At 43.5% G+C, this 22,361-nt stretch overlaps 1 protein-coding gene across 3 annotated transcripts in view; it reads right to left on the minus strand.

Moving 5' to 3' along the window:
* Positions 1-2,808: 2,808 nt before the first annotated feature.
* The window catches only part of QPCT (glutaminyl-peptide cyclotransferase), a 39,633-nt gene continuing 20,080 nt past the window's right edge, over positions 2,809-22,361 (minus strand). For all 3 annotated transcript variants that reach the window (XM_025190819.3, XM_025190820.3, XM_006135221.5), the window contains exons 3-7: positions 10,620-10,901; positions 8,375-8,551; positions 7,751-7,850; positions 6,928-7,044; positions 2,809-4,834 (exon numbers count right to left, since the gene is read on the minus strand). In XM_025190819.3, the coding sequence (XP_025046604.2) occupies positions 4,689-4,834; positions 6,928-7,044; positions 7,751-7,850; positions 8,375-8,551; positions 10,620-10,901 (822 nt within the window). In that variant the 3' untranslated portion in view covers positions 2,809-4,688. The remainder of the gene's footprint in view (positions 4,835-6,927; positions 7,045-7,750; positions 7,851-8,374; positions 8,552-10,619; positions 10,902-22,361) is intronic.

Consider the following 22,361-nt stretch of genomic DNA (forward strand, 5'->3'; position numbering starts at 1 on the left):
CATCTAGAAAAACAGTTGGTTTAATAGTCACTCCTGTTTTGTAACCACACCTTTTATTAGTTTTTATTAGAAGTTCACATTTAAGGTGAAATTCATCCCAGTGCAGAAGATATTAAACAGGCCTTTTGTACTTCTTGAGCCCTAAGTTATATTACCCTCAGCATAGCAGTTTTAGTAAAATAGAAACTGTTCTTTACAGTATAAAACTTGTAACTATGTTTAGGAATGGTCTCTAATTCAATTGCATTTTTTTTAATTGTGTGATATATCATATTCATTGTATTCATTGCATCTGTTTAGTAGAAGGCACCCTTCAAATTGAAGACACGTTTGATTTAAAGCCCCAATGGAGAATTGAATCCACAGCGTCTCCTCAAGTTTCAGTATTTTTTCTGAACTGCACTGTATTTGTACACTTATTAAGTATTTTTGAATTGCTAATTTACTATACATACCAGAGATGTGCTGGTAACAGAGGCTCTAATAGAAACACATCTCTGCAGCTGACTTACTGTTGTAAATATAAAAAACAACAAATGGTTTGGTAGCACTTTATAGACTAAAAGAACATGTAGATGGTATCGTGAGTTTTCGTGGGCACAGCCCACTACTTCAGATTGACCGGAGTTTTGAGTTTAGGATCTGCAGACCCAAAATAAATAGGGGAGAAGGGAGACATGGGGAGGAATAAAAAAGGGGGGAGGGGAGGAAACAAGGAGCAGAGGGTATGGAAATATCAAAGGGAAAAACAAGGAGGCAGAACTGGCAATCTATAAACACCTGAAGATTGGATAGTTGAAAAGAAACAGATCAAAGGATAGTAATAGGTAGGAAGGGTGCTAATGCTAGAATCTACACAGACAAAGAGCTGTTTGCTCCTTCGTTGAATGTTAAGTTGGTAGTGTCCCAGCCATCCGTAATCACGAATGAAGCCGTCAGCATGAGAACTGAACTTGCGGATGAATTGTAATTCCAACACCTCTCTGCGTATTTGACTTGTAGAATTGGTTTGTGATAAGACCGCCAGCTGGAGATCTTTTAAAGTGTGATTAGGTAGATTGAAGTGCTCTCCACCAGGTTTTTGTATGTTCCCTTTACATATATCTGATTTGTGTCCATAGATTCTTTCCCGTATGGACTGTCCAGTTTGTCCAATTATATATAGCAGTGGAGCATTGCTGGCATTTGATGGCATAGATCAAATTACTGAATGTGCAATTGAATGATCCTCTGATTTGGTAAGCTTATGTTGTTGGCTCCAGTAATGAATTTGCTTGTATAGATGTGTGGGGGGCAGAGTTGGCACCGCGGCTGTCACAAACCAGTTCTACAAGTCAAATACACAGAGAGGTGGTGTTGTACAGAGGAGGCTGTGAGGACTCCACCTAGCAGAGAATTCTGGGTTAACCAATAAATCAACTCCAAAGGCTGCACTGGAAATAAGCCAATGATATGGCCTGTGGATGTGAGAGATCTTAAACTCTTGACAGTCTTTTTTTTGTCTTTTGGATAGAGTTCCTACCAAAATGGGGTCCTGGTGCATAAGTGGAGCTCCTATGCATTACTGCAATACCATTGAATGTCGTTCTCATCAGAGAGATCTTTCCCTTAGCAACACTTAGTACTTTTCCCTTTTTGATATAAGCCACACCGTGCACACTTTTTCAAAGGCTCTGGTAGCGGCTGCTGCATTCCTGCAGGAACCAAAAGTTCAAGAACTGTTATAGTCAGATGATTGACTGGTAACAGCTATCTAAGGAATTTCAGGTAGGAGCTTTGCAAGTTGTGGATCAGCTGACAGCCTGGAGTTCTTCATCTTTGCTGTGTCCCATAGTATTCACTATGCAGATAGAGAAGGGGAGATGCTTTTCAGATGTCATTATCTTTTATACATTTCCAGTATGCTCTTAATTGGTTCCACTCCAAGCTCCTGTCATTTTGTCTTCTGAGGCAATGGTAAGTGATAATCTGCCCCCAACTTTTCTACCAAGTGTTCTGCTCTGTCTGTACGGACCAGGGAAACCACACTTCAAACTGTGCTTTTGATTTGTCTGTCAATCAATTTAGGGTTTCCTGTGGCTAAGAGTGTGCTTTTAACTGTTGTTTGGACTCATTGCTCTGGGTCACTTATACCTTCTAGCACCTGCTCTCTTCCAGCTGCATTGTGGACCATCTCCTTTGCTGAGGCGTTCCTCCATTTGGGATCTGAGACTTACGCCATTCCAGGTAAGCCTTTTTTGATGAGCTCTGGGGCCTGGAAACTCTTAAGGGGGAGGGTCCCTAGTTTTCTTAGGTGCTCAAGGAAAGGGTGTCTTCTGAACCACTGAACTTTCTTGTTAGAGCTATAAATAGTCTCACTCCCCAAAGCTGAGCTCTTGCAACCCACTGAAGTCAGTGAGTTCTGCATCTGCTCAGTACCTTTTAGTTCAGGCCCTAAGCAGGGAGCTGGTAGCAAATACAAATTTACCTTCCAGAGGAAACCTCAGACACTTGATAAAGCTGGTGATGTTAGCTAGCTGATCTGGGGATAAAAGTGTTGTACTTTCCTCAGGAGCCATGGGGACCTTCAAAAGTTCCATACTGTTTTAGTGTGAAAATTAATAGACTTGTAGAAACTTAAAATGTCTCTAAATTCATGGCAGTTTTTATAGCTTTCCCTTTAGTTAATACTTTTTCTGTCTAGTGGCATTGTATAGGCATCTCATGTGCTGCTTTGCCATTAGTATAACATCATTAATGTTCAAACCTCAAATGATAACTTAAAATTATTCTCTCCAAACCTGTAAACAACACACACACACACTAGCAAAGACTCCAAATATTTTTATTTAGTAAGACAACTTTTACCACACACTTACTAAAATACATGTGTCTGTCTATTTTTGAAGTTTACTGTGCTCTGTTTTAGAGAATGCATCCAGGTTATTGCATCTTAATAGGAGGATGTAAAGTTTATAAATCTCATTTTAAAAAATCCAGTTTTTGCTTGTTACAAATAGGGACTTAAATTATTAACATTGAAAAATCTTTAGAATCCATCTTATGTTGTTTTTACCTGTTGCATTTCTCTTAACGGGGACAATGAAAATAGAACAACATTTAATTTTCAGATTCTCATAATAAAACAATGTTGCAACATTGGGCTACAAACACTGCAAGAGACTGTTCAGTGCCTTCAGTGTTCCTATTAGAATCTGAAGTCTTGGAAATACTCGTCTTAGAGTTAGAAAAGCTTATTTGTACAAAATCTAAAATGCAAGCCAGTGCCATAACAATGACCCCTTTTTAATATTAATTTGTACTGTGTCATTGTATAGAACCGAACTTGCTAGTGTAAGAGTCTCAGCAGGGGAAGACTGTGACCTTAAAATGCCTGGTCTTTTCAGTTCATCTCTTGAACTCATTCTCTTTGCTTCTCCCATGAGTTTGTTCAATTTAGGGCTGGATTCTGCCACCGTTGCACTGAATTTACTCTTTTAATAGTCCCAATGAGAGAGGGTGGCAAAACCTAGCCTATGGTTATCACTCTTAGCTTAGAACATTTTGTTTGCTTCTCCTTGTGTGGTACTAGCCTCTCAGGCCATGTCTCCATTTGTAGGGAGATCAATGCTGCAGCAATCTTTTTCCAGCAGTTGATTTAGCAGGTCTAGTAAAAACCTGCTAAATTGAATGCTGAGAGTTCTCCCATCTGCACACGTGAGGTGTAAGGGAAGTTGATGGGAGCATTTCTCCTGTCGACCTCCCGCTGAGAGGACAGTGCCGAATCTTGGCTTAGGGTTTATTAACTCCAGATAATTTTTTTTTATGTAGCTGGAAATTGTGTACCTTGACCTGACCTGGCCCATTGTGTAGACCTGGCCTCACTGTTTGGAACCCTATAATGCTTATTTCATTAGTGCCACTAGTCTGCAGCTTGCATTGCATTTCAAAAGATTTTTACAACCCGGTAGTTTAAAAAATGCACATAATTAAAATGTGGTCAGTTCTGATTTTGCTTGGTTTTGCGATACCACCTGGTGGTTAGGCCTATTTATTCTTCAAGGGCCTATTTATTTTGGAACAAATTGTGGCTGACTCTTTCATGGATGCATAGTGTGTGCAGGAACTTTTCTCTTGCCTCCCTTCCCTCCCAATATCCACTTTTTCCTTGAAAGCCTGCCTTTTCCCAAGGACAGGGAAAAGACAGTATGGTCTCTTCTCTGCTTCTTGGGGATTAAGAACATGCATTGGTGTTTTAAGGTGTGCTTTACTTGGCATGCCAGAAATTCTGGAAGCTCTTTCCAGTTTTGAACTTTAAACGTTATTCACTGTATAAAAATGGAAGCTAAGCCCTACATTAGGAAGTATTTATATTCAGGATCTGGATTCTATTTTGTTTTAATGTCTGGACTAAAACCAGTGATAGTGACATGGAAAAATACAGGTTTCCCTTCTCTCTCTCAGGTGAGATGTGGAGGACCAGGCTCTTTTCAGGCTGACAATTCTTGTTTAATGGCATTTTCATCTGACTTCACTAGACTGTGTAGCCAAAGACAGCTGACCTCTGACTAACAAGAGTTGGTACCACATCATGCTTTGCCTTTAGTGCTCTTCATCACAGTTAGCTGCAGGTGAGATGATTAAGAACTTGATGTTTGGGACTGGTAGCAGTATTTAAAACAGAGCAGTGCTTCAGAGCCACTGTGCTATCACAGACCGAGATATTCCAGCACAAACACTTGTAGGATTTTATTGAGGTTGTCAGTAGTGGTTTTGCTGAGGTTTTCTTCATTGTCCTCCATGGTGTGCCACACCTTAGGGAAAGGGGATGGGATCAAGTGAAGAACTTGAACCCCTGGAAGAGAGAGGAATTCAGAGAGAGCGCATAAGCTTTTTCAATGAGCAAATTAACATGCATTATGTTACAAGTGGAGGAGTCCCTAAGCCAGGGCTACAGTCAGTCTATTCTTCAATATGACTCCATAACAAGCTGATATCTTTACAGTTTCCTTCCACTGTTCCTCTGACCCCAGTGGTGACTACAGAAACTTATTGGTTACGCTGTATGGTTCCTAAAATTAGTCTACTTTCCTTCCCAGTTCTCCCTCTTTAAAAAAAAAAAAAAAAAAAGTGACCATAGTTGTGGTTGGAATGTGATAGCAGCTCTCAGCCTTGCAATCATGCTTGTACTGTGCTTGCTTATGAGCTATGAAACATTGTAGCCAATGTAGCTTTCCCCAAGACAACTCTGTTCTAGTATAATGCTCTTGTTGCTATGTTCTACAAAGCAGTTATCCTGATCTCTGGGATTTTTTTGGATGCCGTACTTATCGCTTTATTGCCTTGTAAAATGGCCTTTCTTACACTTGGCTATCAGCAATCCCAGCATGATAGTTCTGCAATTCTGGTTAGGTGAAACCCTTAGGCACCAATCCATTGGAGGAGTGAGGTGTGGTTGTGTAAGGAACTGTTTGGATAATGGAGAATTAAATTCATTCTCCACCTATCCCCCTTTTTTTCCTCCATCCTGTTCCCTACCTCCCCCTTGTTCAGAAGCTTCCCAGAAGCAAACAAATAAGACACGTCTCTTTGGCTCTTCCCATGATGTTAGAGGAGCTTATCACCTGTGGTGTCTTGTGAGAGTAGTGGCTCTTCTCCATCTTTTCATTAAGTTCTCTTTTTGGTATCCTAGCAATAGCTTACACATGGAAGGTGGCACCTTACCCTGCTTTCCTCAGCTCTGAGCCGTACAACACTGTGGTCACCACCAATGTTTCCTTTAACATTTTCTATCCATGACAGAAATACATTTTATGTGCACCCAGGCTTGTGCAAATGTGCACCACAAGTATAAAGTCATGCTGCTGGATGTGGGTGCTGTGCGGGCTCTGCTAATCAGCTATTCTCTAGCTCCCTGTCCAGGTCACCACCTCCTCCTGACCCAAACTCTCTGCACTCTTCCCTGCCCCAGGTCACAGCTCCCTCCCAGATCCTGCACCCCCTTTTACATTCCTCCCCTAGGTCAAAATCCACTCCTTCACCCCATCCCTTCCCAGACCCTGCACACCAATCTTCTGCCCCAGGTCACAACCCCTTCCTTTACTCAAACTCCTCCTCAGACCCCACTCCTGCACCCCAGGCTCCTACCCCAAGCTCCCTTCTGCACCCAACCTCTGTCCCAGACCCACATCCCTCCATAAAAAGTGTGGCCCTTGACCACTTACCAAAATCTTGGTGTGCCCACCATCAAAATTATTGCCCACCCCTGTGGTAGAAGGTAGTAAGCAGTGCAGTTACCAGGGGTCCCATGCCACAGAGGCTCCTCACAAAACTATGCTGCTCAGTTTTGGCGTTGGTGCCTTGGGGCAGAGCTCAATGTACTGGGCTTTAGCCCCATATATTGGGGCTTCAGTTTTCTGCCCTGAGTTCCAGTGAGTCTAATACTGGCCCTGCTTGACGGAACTTCTTAAACACGCTCATGGCCTACCCAGAGGGTCCAGGATGTCTGATTGAGAACCACTGCACTAGAGAACCCAGGGAAAAAAATTACTGGAATTGAGTAAGACTCTCAATATCAGCTCAATAATCCTCTAAACTAAGTTCCCCATTTATGGTTGTGAAATATCAAGGTGAAGAACGAGAAGTTATTTCACTAGTCTCAGTTGTGCTGTAACACACTAGCTAGTGTACCAAGAGTCCTTTGTGCTCAGATGGTGGGGAATTGTGCTTTTGGAAGAAGAAAACTGGTGTTCTACTGCTATGAAACTTGTTTGGATCCATAGAGCTTAATCCATCTGAAAATGTATTTTGGAGCCTCAAATTTTAAGAAGCTACATTTGCAAATTCTGGCCTGTTACACACTTGCTCACTTGCTTAAAATAATCATCTGCCCCTGAAATTACAGTAATCTCATAAACTAGTTAAGAAATATTAAAATGGTTCCAGTACCTCTCATTAAAAATGGAACATGGTCATCCTCAATCAACCCTTGAGCGGTTTTACCCCAGAAATACTGACTTTCAAAAGGATGATTCTTCAGCAAACCCAAGCCATGTAGCTTTCGTTCTGCAATTCACAAATGAAATAATGTTTACTTTAAACTGTACTTGACACTAAAATGTCCTTCAGACAATATAGTCAACTGATCAACTTTTCTCATGTAATACAGAATACTTTTCACATCCCAAGGGAAAAACAATTGGAAACAATTATTTATGTTCATCTGGTATCAGTCAGTTGAGGAGCTCAGAATGGCTGTAGTTTCCCCATCTGTAAAATGGGAATAACTGAAACACAGAAGGGGTAAGTGACCTGCCCAAGGTCCCACAGTGATCTTGGAACCCATGTTTTGTGGTACCCATGCTTATAGGCTACCCATTGGGCCATTTCATTAGAGATTGCAAATATACTAGAATTTTAAAGATCCAGCTAAATGTTAGATTTTTATTTTTATTTCTAAGAAATTTTCTCAGGTAAGGGAGAAATTAATGCCCAGTTATATAAATAAGGAATTATGTAAACCACTAAAAACTTGTTAAATCTTTCAAAATCTCTACAATTGTTAGTAAAACAAATGGAGTTTAGTGAGGACAATTTTACCAAAACGAAGCACCTTAAAAATGTTGTTAACTTGGTTTGGTTGGAAATTGGTGCCACAGTTGTAGAGTCCTTTTGCATGAAGAACACCTGTTGAATTGCAGGGGAGGAATGATCCTGCTGAAGACGACTTTCCAGACTGAACCCTTACTTTATCAGATAATCCCCTCCTTACCGATTGCTTGAAGTCTGCTAAACCATCGGGCAGTGTTTGGAAAGAAATTGGGAAAGGTTGGGTTTGAAGCACCAATTAAATCCAGTAACACGAACAGATCCTGTGGGGATAAAAGAAACATGAAAACTTTTAGCTTCATTTAAAAAGTCTTTTAAGGAAATGATATGCCATACTGACAGCTTGAGTGCAAATAGGACTTCACTACTTTAATTCGATATATCTGACCAAAAAACCCCAAATCAAACCAAAAAACAGTAATCAACTCACTATGAGTGAAGAGAACTAATGAGAGGCAGGAGTGAGGGTTAACATACAATAGTACGTTTAGCCAAGAAAAAAAAGATTTGAAAAATGCAATGAGCAAGATTCAGACCTAGTGTGAGCAGCTGCAACTCAAACTTTCTCCTTCAGAAAGAATAAAAGCAAGTTGTCTCTGGTTGTCCCTGCTTTTCCTCTGAAGTGGCACAGGAAGGAGAAGCAGAAAGCAAATAAGGCCTCTTAAAAAAAAAATCCATTAACTGGTAGAGTTCTCCCTTGGTGGAATTTGGCTCATTTCTCAGCACTTTTTTTGTATTAGTTGTATGGTATTGAATCAATTTGTAAATTAAAGGAGTTTTTACTTACAATGCCCTGTAGCTGATTGGTGTCTGTTGCACCAGCTGGATGTGGAGTAGATGCCATTTTCTGGGCTAAGTGTCGAGATCCATAAAGGGAATCGATGGGAGACCACTGCACAAAGGCTTCTTCGCCATCAAAGAAAATCAGTTGAAGTGAAAGATCTGGCCTAGAGGCTGAGCTGTTCTGTGGAGGAATGTCAGAAGCAATGTCACATTTGTTTTCTGTGGAGATACAGATTGATACAAGGTCTGATCCTGAAGCTCTTTCTCATGAGTAGTCCTTTTGTAAATACTCACATAAAAGGTCCACCAGAATCAGACTATTTTCAAACTTACTCAAACCTTCCCAATGCAAGCTGCAATGCTTCATAACCACAGTATCGGTAAATAAATATACGAGAGCGGCCAGTCAGCAGGTTTCTTAATGATTTTGCGGACCACTTTGAGAAACACTGCTTTATGAGGATTATTGAAATGACTAGAAATGTTGCATGTCTGACACACATGAGGATGAATGCAATAACTTGAGAGAGGTCTACAGAACCAGATGCTCGAAATATTTAATGTCATCTGAGACTAGCATTTGCACTAATCCTTGATATGAGAAAGCAGATTCATAAATGAGCCGTGGGTTTTCTCATGTTTGTGTGTACTGATTCTCATGAAAACAATGAGGAACAAGGCACATACAATCATTTAAAATAATGACTCTTTTCCTGCGGGATGACACGCAGCCAACTATAGAACCTTACTCTGACCCTTAATCTGCCCTTTTGGGAGTCACCCAGACCAGCAGAGGGTTCTGTCACCACCTGTTTTGTAACTTTGGATGCTTTAAATCTATGCCACTATCCTGGCATGCCAATTTATGATTATTTAGAATGGGGACATTTTAGATAGGCTGTTTTAATGTTGTCCCACTAATCCTAATGGCTCAAAGTTTGTCTTTTCCTGGAATGTATAATGCTTGGTGCTTGCAGTTAATCTCATAGGATTGGGGAAGCAATCCCTTCCTGCGCGATTGCTTCATTGCCTTGCTGTGAGGTGGAGCTAAATGTTGCAGAACAAATCATGAGAGCACAGCTCTATACATATACAAACTTACAGCATAGTCTATGTATATAAAGGCCATCAAATTCAGAACATTATAAGCTTTCATAAAAAAACCTTATTTGACACATTTTTATACCCAATACAACTGTACACAACCAACTGATTCAGTTGCTTACTCTTTGGGATTTTGACCCCGTCCTCCCTTTGCTGTGGGTGGACACCGATTACCACACAATATTTCACTGACAGGGGCTGTGTGCAGGCTCTGCTGAAAGTTAAGAACTAGCTGATTGTCATGGTTATTGGGTGAAGTTTGTACAGGAAGTAATTTTAGTTCTGCAGGATACTGAGTTTCAAAACTGTTGAAGTGAAACTTATCTGAAGCAAGGCAGCTCTCAGGGCTAACTCAACACTGAGAGCCATGATGTCCCTGGAGCCCACCTAGTGTTTACTGTTTAGTGAGTTCAAGTGCATGCTTGAGGATTTACCAAGAAACACCCCAAAATGTCTCTGAATAAGAGTCTCCCAGGGATAAGAAAGAGTAGTCTGTCATTATGTAAGAAACGAAGAAAAAGCTCAAGTTGTTATCCCCACTGGCAGAGTTTCTCCTGGTTAATGGATATTTCATGAAAGGTGTATCCTAGTTTTCTGGACTGGACAAATGCTGTAAAGCTAATTCATTGAATGAGAAATACCTTATTACCCAGGAAAGTAAGTTGTTACTAAGCATAGGCTACAGCTATTATTTTTCATAATAAAACACAATAGAACAATAGGAGTATCAAACCTATTCCAGGAAAAGGTCTAAATTCCATTTTTAATTCAGTCCATGGTTATCCTACATGCAGACAGTTGGCTGTGTTAGGTTACTTTTTAAAAATCATGGTTCTGAATACCCTATGGTTAGAAATCTTTTTTAAAATTCTCCAGTCTTCAACTAAGTATAAATGTATCATTTCCATTGCATGCAATGGAACTACTCAAACCACTCTAATACCATTGTGCATCTATCAATGCTTCCTCATTTTTTATGATGTCGTTAAGTTCTTCTGCAGTAATATACCTGGGTCCCAGTTCAGTTCCCATTAAAATCAGTAGGAGGAGGATCAGGCCTGTGCTTATAGAGAGAGAGAGAGACATATAGAAGCCATATAAGATTCAGCTATCTCAGAAGCATGCAATAGAGGAAAAACATGTACCGTCATTGACTGAAGCTGGCTGTCCAGGGCACGTATCAGCTCCAGTAACATAGCACAGGGCACAGCTGAGTCAGTGGCTCCCACAAACACTGTGCCATCCCACTGTGGACTGAAGTATTTTGAGTCATAGTGGCAAGCAAGTACCAGATGGCGTTTGGCAAAGGGATTGAGGGTGCTGATGATATTTGAGAATGTTCGGTATCCATAGGGTGTGTATGCCTGAAATGTATCTTCCTTAACTACCCAGCCAGCCTGCAACCTTTGAATACGATGCTTGATATGCTGGAATTGGAAACAGAAAATACATTAATATTAATATTATTCCACTTTAAACAGATGTTTGCAAACAAACTAGATCAGTAGCTAGTTTACAGTATCAGCTCTTTAATTTTTCTGCAAGGGATATTGTATTTATAATAAGCATTTTCAGTGGCCAGGCAGGTAATGGTCTGATTTCTTGTGGTCATGACCATCATTGTTTCACTGCTATCTTCTCCACTGTCTCTCCATTTGCTTGGCCTCTCCTCTAGTTGTCTCTTATTACATGCAAAGATTCTAAAATCTTTGGGACAGGGATTACCTTTTACTATAGATTTGTAAAGAATCTAGCATAATGATCACTGATTGCAGCCTTTAGGCACCTCTGCAGTAACAATAGGAATGTTGTTTGCTTCCCACAAGAAATGTGCCTTACAAATAGCAAGTTATTTGAGTAAGGCTCACAAGTTCAATAGGAAACAACTAAATAGTCTCTTCACTATAAATTAAAGAATGGGACACACTGGAGAAGAACTAACTTAAAAATGGAATCATGCAAAATATAATTCAGTGTGAGGACAACAATGAAGATAATGGAACGTGTACAATAGACTCATAATAGCCAACTTCCTTCCTTTGAGAGATGACTCTAAAATATCCCCAAATGGATTCAGAACAGAAAGTTATGCATCATAGACTCATAGACTTTAAGGTCAGAAGGGACCATTATGATCATCTAGTCTGACCCCCTGCACAGTGCAGGCCACAGAATCTCACCCACCCCTCCCAGAATAATCCTCTCACCTATATCTCAGATATTGAAGCCTTCAAATACTTTGAAGACCCCAAGATGTAGAGAATCCTCTAGCTGTGATCTGTACCCCATGCTACAGAGGAAGGCGAAAAACCTCCAGGGCCTCTGCCAATCTACCCTGGAGGAAAATTCCTTCCCGACCCCAAATATGGCGATCAGCTAAACCCTGAGCATGTAGGCAAGACTCATCACCCAGAAAGTTCTCTATAGTAACTCCTATCATCCCTCCATTGACCTATTCCCACTGATAATGAATGGTCAATTAGTTACCAAGATCATGTTATCTCCTCAAACCATCCCCTTCATAAACCCATCTAGTTTAATCTTGAAACCAGATAGATCTTTTGCCCCCACTACTTCCCTTGGAAGGCCGTTCCAGAACCTCACTCCTACTAGCCAGCTTATATCCATTTGTTCTTGTGTCCACATTGGTATTAAGCTTAAATAATTCCTCTCCCTCCCTGGTATTTATCCCTCTAATATATTTAAAAAGTGCAATCATGTCCCCCCTCAGCCTTCTTTTGGTTAAGGTAAACAAGCCAAGCTCCTTGAGTCTCCTTTCATAAGACAGGTTTTCCATTCCTCGGATCATCTTAGTGGCCCTTCTTTGTACCTGTTCCAGTTTGAATTCATCCTTCTTAAACATGGGAGACCAGAACTGCACACAGTATTCCAAATGGGGTCTCACCAATGCCTTGTACAATGGCTCTAACACCTCCTTATCCCTACTGGAAATACCTCGCCTAATACATCCCAAGATCGTATTAGCCTTTTTCACAGTCATGTCACAATGGCGGCTCATAGTCATTCTGTGATCAACCAGGACTCCAAGGTCCTTCTCTTTATTTGAGAAGACCATCTCTGTTAAACAACTTATTAGTATTGGTCTCTTGAGTTATTCTCCTAAGGACATTTTTCTCTCTATTTAAATAAATAGTGAAAAAAAAGTCTCTATAAGGGGGGTAAACTAGCAGACAGTTAAGAGCCACAGCCAGCTCCTATTAAGGTGAATAAGGATATGTCTACACTACAAAGTTAATTTGCACTAACAGCTGTTAGTTCGAATTAACTTTCATATGCGCTACACAGGCAAACTGCTAGTTTGAACTTAATTTGAACTAGCAGAGCTCTTAATTCGAACTAGGTAAACCTCAATCTACGAGAACTAACGCTTAGTTCGAATTAAGTAGTTCAAATTAAGGGCTGTGTAGCCACTTAATTCGAACTAGTGGGAGGCTAACCCTTCCCAGCTTGACCTGGTGGCCACTCTGGGCATAACCAGGGAAACTCGTCTGCCCCCCTCTCGGCCCCGGAGCCCTTAAAGGGCCACGGTCTGGCTACGGTGACCGTGCCAGGTGCAAGCCTGCCAGCACCCAGCCAGCAGACCCTGCACCTGGCACGGCACGAGCCAGCCACCCGCTGCCACCCAGCCCCTCCGCCTCTTCCTGGGACCACTGTCCTTTGTAGTGGCTGTGTTATCTGTAACACAGTAGTAGCATTTAACAGCTAAGTTTACCCTGTAACAATAAAATGGTAACTGTTTAAGCTGTGACCTGACTCCTTCAGTTGCTGTAACTGAACCAAGCACCATTTTAAAAAGAACTCCAGCCGGTCATAAGGGACAGATATAGGGAGAGCTTGAGTGTTGGATCGTGTCGCTTCCAGGGGACAGATCCGTTGGGGCATCTCTCAGCCTCCCCCGGCTGCCTGCTGCGAAGGGATCGTGTATCCTAGCAGTCAAAATCTGAGGTGTAATAGGCTCTCCCTGTAAACTCTGGGGCATCTGTCGGCCTGTTGGCTGCCCTAACGGTAAAGACATGGACGTTAAACTCCTCGGGGCGCCCGTCAGTCTCACTTAGACTGCCCACTGCAACGGGGCCTTGTGTCTCAGCAGTTGAAGACTCAGGTGTAACACACACACATGCACTCCCCTGACCATCAGCTGACAACATCTCAGCCCACTGACTGAATTAAAGTAGAATTTAGAGCTTTCCACAGAATGTGTTTGACAGACATCTCTGCTGTTCTGTTCTGTTTTACCAAAACTCTCCACTACATGCTGACAAAGGAGAATACTTCTATGTTGCATAGGGCTCTTTTTCATACATTGATATTACCAATAGCAGCAAAAAAGCCTCCCCTTCTCTTCCCCCCCCCCCCCCCAAACACACTTGAGAATGCCATATGGTTACCATGTCTCGGATTCTGCTCTGTTATTTTTTCCTTTCATTTGGCTGACAGCCAGTAAATCACCTAGGAGCCCTCAGAGCTGGATACTATGGATACCAGTGACAGTCAAACTTCATTTTTCCACTCCACCAATTACAGATTGGCAAGTTCAGTTATTGGACACAAAGGGTTATGTGTTGGTACTGTTAAGTCACAGCCTGTATGGCTGGTTAGGAGCACAGAGTGGTTCCACGCTGGTGAGAATCCCATGGGGTGTTCTGGCTGACTCAGTCACACACACCCCAAGACCATGTAACAGATGTTTGTTTACCCCTGAAATGCAGAGTCAACTCTGCTAGTTGGTGTGGAAACAATCCACCTTTGAACCCTCTTCACCCTCTGTAGAGTGTTTAGTAGCTCCAGCAGCAGAAGACTCCTAATCCTTGCAATCAGGTAGCACAAGGAATGATATGAGGAAGTGGTTCTGGCACACAAAAGCTCATGACCTATTAAACCATCTTGTTAGTCTTTAAAGTGCTACATAATTTTTCCTTTTGTTGTAGCACACAGGTTAAAGTTGGGCTGGTCCTTAAAAGGGGTGAAAGGGTAGCTTGTGCCTTTTCCCCTTGTGTGTGCACTTATACAGAACTAACCTACTAAAGAATACCAAAAAACCTCCAAACAAACCCTAAAACAACTACACATGAAACTCCCTGCTACTACTCAGGAACAAATCTATACAAATACACACCTAGATCCCCAACCAGCTATTTTCTATCTGCTACCCAAGATCCACAAACGTGGAAATCCTGGATGTTCCATCATCTCAGGCATTGGCATGCTTACAACTGAATTATCTGATTATGTTGACTCTCTCCTCTAACCCTATGCTACCAGTACTTCTAGCTAACTTTGAGACACCACTGACTTCCTGAGGAAACTACTGAACATCAGTAATCTCCCTGAAAATACCATCCTGGCCACCAGGGATGTAGAAGAAAGAGTTACTCATGGTGCTTCTTCGAGAGGTGTCCCCGCGGGTGCTCCACTCTGGGTGCTGGTGCGTCCTCACGCCGGTGACCGGAGATCTTTCTAGCTGTTTCCACCGTGCCGCGCATGCGCCAGAGCATCCCCCGTGTTGTTGGAATCTGTTAGGCGTGCGTGCGCGGCGCGGCTCCTCTATTCCTTCTGTACCCCATCAGAACCAAGGGCTCTGAGTCGGGGAAGGAGGGAGGGTAGTGGAGCACCCACGGGGACACATCTCGAAGAAGCACCGTTACTGCACAAGGTGAGTAACTTTCTTCTCCTTAGAGGTCCCCATGGGTGCTCCACTCTGGGTGACAACGCAGCAGTTGTTGACCCGAGGAGGTGGGTTTGGAGCCCTGTGTTAGTCACTGTGGACAATACTGCCTGTCCTACTGCCATGGAAGATGCAATTGAGGAAGAGAGAGCATAATGTTGTGCAAAAGAATGGTTCGAGGACCAGGTTGCATCGTTAGAGAGATCCTGTAGAGGGACGATGCTGAGGAAGGTGGTAGTGGAGGACATCGCCCTGGTGGAATGTGCTGTAAGTGTTTCAGGTAAGTCTTTGTTGTAAAGTACATAACGTGTTCGGATGCACAAAGAGATCCATTTAGAAATCCTCTGTGACGAGACCGCTTGTCCTTTGGACCGTTCCGCATAGGACAAAAATAGTCGCAGGGAATGTCGCCATGGTTTGGTGCGGTCAAGATAAAAAGCAAGCGCCCTGCGACATCCAGAGTGTGCCAAACCACTTGAACTGGATTGGCATGAGGCTTTGAAAAAAATGCAGGTAAGTATATAGGTCCATTGACATGAAAGGACGAAAGGACTTTGGGGAGGAATTTAGGGTGTGGTCGAAGTATCACCCTATCTTTAGTGAATACTGTATAAGGGGGATCAGCCATCAGTGAGGTGAGTTAACCTCCAGTAGAAGGGTGAGTGATCGCCACGAGGAATGAGACTTTCATCGATAAATGAGACCAGGTGCAGGTTGCCAGTGGTTCAAAAGGTGGCTTTGTCAGACTCTTGAGAACGTGGTTGAGGTCCCAGATAGGAAGTAGTGGTCGGACTGGCGAGAAGGTATTCTGTAGCCCCTTAAGGAATCTTTTCATCATTGGATCAGCGAGAAATGCGACCCCTTGACCTGTAGAATGAAATGTGACCCCTTGACCTGTACAATGAAATGCTGCAATGGCGGCTGCATGTACTTTGATAGTAGTAAGAGCTAGGCCTGACTGTTTCAGGTGTAACAAGTAGTCCAATAGGGTGGGGAGGGGGGCGTGCTCAGGGGATGTTATGTGGGAACTCTTGAACCAATGCACAAATCTGTTCCATTTGTAGAGATACGTACTCCTAGTGGACTGTCTCCTCCTATTGATCAGGATATGTTTCACTGGTTCAGACCAGGCATCTTTGGCATCCTGGAGCCATGAAGGAGCCAAGCATGAAGATGTAGCTTGTGGAGTTCTGGGTGAAGATCCTTCCCGTAGTTCTGCAATAGGAAGGTGTACGGGTCTGCTAGCGTCATCTTGCAGAGGTAAGGATACCACGTCTGTCTGGGCCATGCTGGTGCCACAAGTATGGCTTGAGCATGATCTATTCTGATCTTGTTGAGCACCTTGTACAGGAAAGGAAAGGGCGGAAAGGTGTAGAGAAGGGGACCATGCCATGTGATCGAAAAGGCATCGCCGAGGGAGTGCTTCCCTAGAGCTGCTCTTGAACAGTAGAGGTGGCATTTTCTGTTTCCTTTTGTGGCAAAGAGGTCTATATCCTGTTGCCCCCACTGACGAAAAACTGGTGCAAGTGCGTTCCTGATCATCTCCCACTTGTGTTGATCATGGAACGTGCGGCTTAGGGCATCTGCCGTGACATTGAGCACTCCAATTAGGTATGAAGCTATGGGGGTAACATGGTGTGTAAGGCACCAATTCCAGAATCTGATGGCTTCCGTGCAAAGGGAGTGGGATCGTGCCCCTCCCTGTTGGTTGATATAGTACATGCAGGTGGTATTGTCTGTCATTATGGAAATGGACTTGTGAGTTATGTAGGATTGGAAATGTTGGCATGCATACCTGACCGCTCGCAACTCGAGAAGGTTGATATGTAAGGTTTGTTCCATAAAGGACCATTTGCCTTGAACTGTGATGGTGCCTAGGTGAGCTCCCCAACCCATGAGTGACGCATCTGTCACAATAGTGAGTGTGGGAGAAGGTCGATGGAACGGTACGCATTCTAACATATTTTGTAGGTTTGTCCACCATTGCAGCGAGTTTAGAATGCGAGGTGATATAGTTAGTCGTTTGGAGAGAGAATCTCTGGAGGGCTTGTAAGTCATGGCTAACCATGACTGAAGGCCTCTCATATGAAGTCTGGCGACCTTGACCACATATGTTGTGGAAGCCATATGCCCTAGAATCTTGAGACAGTCACGTACTGTCATGGTAGGAGCTAATTGTGCACTCCTGATAAGACCGCGCATTGTGTTGATTCTGTGAACGGGTAGAGTGACCCTTGCTGCCACGGTATCGATGAGTGCACCTATGAACTCCAACTTCTGTGTTGGATGTAATGTGGACTTTGAGAGATTTATGTGGAAGCCGAGATTGGTGAGGGAGGTTATGGTAATATCGATCATGTCCTGGGTCTTGCGGAAGGATGATCCTTTTATCAGGCAGTCGTCCAGGTATGGAAAAATGATGACTCCTTGACGACGTAGCGAGGCCATTACGACTGCCAGGGTTTTGGAAAAAACTCTGGGGGTGGTTGAAAGGCCAAACAGGAGCACTCTGTACTGGTAGTGTTGGGTGCCCACTTTGAATCGTAGAAAACATGATGTGAAAGTAGGCATCTTGAAGGTCGAGAGCCGAAAGCCAATCTTCTTGATCTAGAGCAGAGATGATGGATGCTAAAGTAACCATTTTGAAAGGGTGGTAAGCAATGTACTTGTTGAGTCTCCTCAAGTCTAATATGGGGCTCCACCCTCCATTCTTCTTCTGCGTTAGGAAGTAAGTTGAATAGAAACCCCGACCATGGAATTCCATTGGAACTTGTTCCACAGCCCCCAGTTGTAGTAGTTGTGAAACCTCCCGATGGAAGAGGGTTTCGTGAGATGGGTCTCTGAAAAGGGACAGGGTAGGGGAATAGGTGGGGGGCATAGAGGTAAAAGGGATTGCATAACCCTGTTGGATCAGTTGGATCTGTCTGATGTTATTTGAGTCCATTAATGGTAAAAAACCCGGAGCAGGTGATGGAATTGAGGAGGCTCGGGCATGTGTGTTACTGGAGTGGGTATCCGGCTCTCGACATATCTTTCAAATTTGTTGTCTCGTTGCAGGTGGGTGGGTCGTTGCTGAGTGTTGCTGTTACTGTCGTTGTGGTCTACGACGTTGTGTCTCTGTCTTTGCCTGAAATCATACCGAGGCTGCTGATGGAAGGGCTCCCTAGATCTCTGGTAAGTCGCAAATCTTGTTCTCTTCGTGGGGAGGTGTACATCCCCAATGTCCTGAGTGTCGTCTGTGAGTCTTTCATAAAATGCAACACCTCGTCTGTCTTGGCAGCAAAGAGGTTATTTTTATCAAAAGGCAAGTCTTCAACCTTTTGCTGTAAATCTCTGGTGACTCCGGAAGCCTGTAGCCATGATATTCTGCATAATACCATAGCTGATGCGGTAACACAGGCTGCGGTATCTGCTACATACATTGCGGATTGCAAGGCAGTACGTGAGACTGCATGACCTTCATGCATTATATTGAGGAGTGTTGACTGTTTATGTTCAAGTAAGGGTTGTGCCAAGTCCTGGAGTTTAGAATAATTTGCGTGATCATAATCCGCAAGCATTGCCGTGTAATTTGCTGCTCGAAGGAGCAAGGTAGCTGAGGAATAGACCTTATGGCCCATAACGTCTATTCTCTTGTGATCTCTATCCTGTGGTGTCGTCTTTAGGTTAGGTTGTCTTCCTTTGTGACCAACTGAATCCACCACTAGGGAGTTAATTGGTGGATGGGTGAAAAGGAAATCTGCATTCTTTGCTGCAATAAAGTACTTGCAGTCAGCCTTCTTGTTGGTGGGGGGGAATAGACGCGGGAGTCTGCCAAATATTCTTGGCTGGGTCCATAATGGCCTCATCCATAGGGATTGCCAGTCGAGAAGTAGTAGATGATTCCAGTGTGTGTAGGAGTTTATATTGTTTAACTTGTGCCTCCTGTAAGTCCTGTTCCTGTGCTAGTGCCACCCTTTTAAAAAGATCATGAAATTTCCTAGAGTCATCACCAGATGGTGGGGCTTCTGGTGTGACAGCCTCATCAGGAGAGGAGGAGGAGTTATGTAGCGGGGATCTGTCTTCGCCCTCTGAGAGAGAATCTTGTGTCTCAGAGCAGCTTGGGGAATTTGGCTCTGTCAGGAACGTAGTAAGAGGTAGCGAAGCCGGTGTCCTGGAAGTTGTTGAAGGAGGATGATGATGACTTCGCTTTGGTCTTAGCTTACATGGCTGCCATTGAATAGCGTATGTCGGTGGTGGGTAGCTATATTGTTGAGCATACCATAGTGGTGGCAGAGATGGGTATGCATATTGTGTGACCGGAGGCTACCAGAAAGGAGGTTTGTGGACAGGACTGGAATGTTGGGTGGAGAATCTGCTCCTAGGTTCTGTGCCTGCATTGCTTGGAGACCGTGAGATGTGGGATGATCTGCCTGAATGAACTGAGTGCACCGAAGAAGTTGGTGAAGTCAGTGCCAGCGGAATGATAGTGCGCATCATGGTGGCTCGGTGCCGAGGCGCGGGAGTTGCTCAGTGTCGATGGTGGTGCCGAGCGGCATGGGGGCAGCATGTCGGTGCGGGGTTTCTCCACAGTCGGTGCCGGCATCTGGTGCCGTGGTTGTTTCAGTACCGAGCGTTCTTTATGGCCAGCCAGTGCTGAGGAGGAGGTCGATGCCACTGGTGGTGCCGATGCTTTCTGTCTCGGCTCAGAGTGCACTCGCTTGTGCATTGCCGGCATTTTGGCCGAAGCCGTACCAGACGTGCCCGGCTTGTCCGCGGTGCTAACCCATGAGGCTGAGGATGCTGAGGGTAGTGAGCAGGTCGGGGAACGAGCCATTCTTGATGCTGCCGGGGTAGATGGGGCAGAGGGACATGATTTGTCCGTACCCTTAGTCAGAGAGGCCATTTCTGGAGCCGCTGGTGGGTTGTCAGATGGAGGTTGGCGAGACTTTTCGTAAAGAATTGTTTTCAGCCTATTAGCCTGGTCCCTCTGTGCTCTGGAGGTTAATTTCGAGCAGTGCTGGCACTTCTGAGTCTGGTGGGATTCACCAAGGCACTTAATGCATTCGGCATGTCCATCAGACACGGGCATGGCATCCCGGCATGTCTGGCACCTTTTAAAGCCGGGAGAACCCGGCATGAGGCGCGGGAAACAAACAGCAAGCCACAACGAGAGAGAGAATTTTTTTTTTGTTCTAACTTTAGCCTACGGTAGGTTAGGGTAAGGAAAAAATGGAATATAAGGTAACTATGGGAATTAACCAGAGTTTCAATCTATTTTTTAAACAAAGATGAAGAGGAGAAGAAGCTCCGTCTATTGTCGAGGACGGTAAAGAAGGAACTGAGGAGCTGTGCTGCGTGCTTGCCTAACAGATTCCAATGACACAGGGGGGCACACTGGCGCATGCGTGGCGTGGTGGAAACAGCTAAAAAGATCTCCAGTCGCTGGCGTGAGGACACACCAGCACCCACGGGGACCTCTCGAAAGAGAAGCTCTTTACACCAACCTTCCACATGATGATGGATTACTAGCTATCCCTGATGACACCACTCAGAGGCCTTGGGGGACATTCTGGTCCTCGCCTACAGACAACACCCTAACTTGAAACAAATTATTTCCAGCAACCATGCAGCATACTTCAGTCATACTCACCCAGGACCCCACCTGTAATCAACTCTGGCGCCAACTCTGTCCAGACGAGTGACATCACATGACCTAACCACATAAGCCACCACATCAAAGGCTCATAAACTGTATATCCACTAATGTGATGTGTCATTAGGTGCCAGCAATGCCCCTCTGCCAAACTGGACAGTCTCTGTGACAAAGGATTAATGGACACAAATCAGATATTCAAAATGGTAACACACAGAAACCTGTTGGGGAACATTTTAACCTGCCTGAGCACTTATTAATCCATCTAAAAGTGACTATACTATTACAAAGCAATTTAAAAAACCAGCTGGAAATAGAAGCTACAGAAATTGCCTTCGTGTGTAAATTTGACACCTTTAATCAAGGTTTGAACAAAGACATGAACTGGATAGGCTGCTACATTCAACACCCTAATGACATCAAAAGTATCGGGCACTTCTAGCCCACTCTATTAGCCACATTTAGCACAGACACTTGTGAAAGTAGAAAGAATTATACTGTAAGAAAAAGATGAATTGTGCTGTAATAATGGAATAAGTTGAAGGAATTCTGTTTGTCTTTTTAAGAGGAAGAAGAAAAGTATGTTAATGTTGATTGTAGGTATGCAGATCAAGGTGCTAGCCAATTTGGGCCTGAGTTTAACAGGAAAAGAAACATTAAGTGTTAGGAAACAATTCCAGATAATCAGGGAGATATAGCCAGGAGATTGCTGTGTGCTTAATATTGAAATGAAGAGTACTTGAGTAGCCTCACACTAATTATGTGAAGTTTTGCCCCCCTTTTAATCCTGTTAATTTTGGCTTCCTTTTGACTGTATAAAATCAAGGGGTTTGAACTTTGTAGGGTACTCACATTTTCTCCATGCATTTTAGCAAAGCTTTGCTGAAATAAACAGAGCAGTCTGCCAAATCTGTGAGTCCTGTCTGACTTTGACACACTCTAATTGACAAGATTTTTTTCCCCTTCTCTTTCCCTCCATCCTTTTTTGCTATTTATTTGTAACTCTGGACCCCTTGCTCCATTAATCTGAAGTGGGTTATGCCCATGAAAGCCCATGATAGTATCTACATTTTTTGTTAGTCTCTAAGGTGCTGCAGGACAATTCGTAGTTGAAGTTTTTTTTCAGTTACAGACTGACTAATGGCTACCTCTCTGTGACTAGCTACAAACTGGCCCTTAGATTACTCTGTTTACATAAATGTAGCAACAAGAAATAAAAAGTGGGAGTCAGTGGCATTTTCTACATAACATGTTAGCAGAAAGTGCAGGAGTCAAGGTCCCATGCTCAGCTTGGTGCTATATAACTTCTTATTGCTCATTTTAAGAAGATAGAAAATATAATAGTACAGTAGTTTCATTAAATAAGGCCATTAGTAAGGCCATTGTAATAAAAACGTCACCTAGCTAAGACTGAATCTCCCTCATTAATGTGTTACAATATCTTGCCAGCCATGGCACTGAGTATGAAAGTTGAGTCTTTCTCTTTAACCCTCCTGCCACCTTCAGATGACATCTCCAGAACATAGTCCAACTGATGCAGAAAGCAGCTCTGAGCAGCAGCTTGTA

This window comes from Pelodiscus sinensis, chromosome 3 (genome assembly GCF_052426305.1).
Source record: "Pelodiscus sinensis isolate ZL-2025 chromosome 3, ASM5242630v1, whole genome shotgun sequence".
NCBI classification, from domain to species: Eukaryota; Metazoa; Chordata; order Testudines; family Trionychidae; genus Pelodiscus; species Pelodiscus sinensis.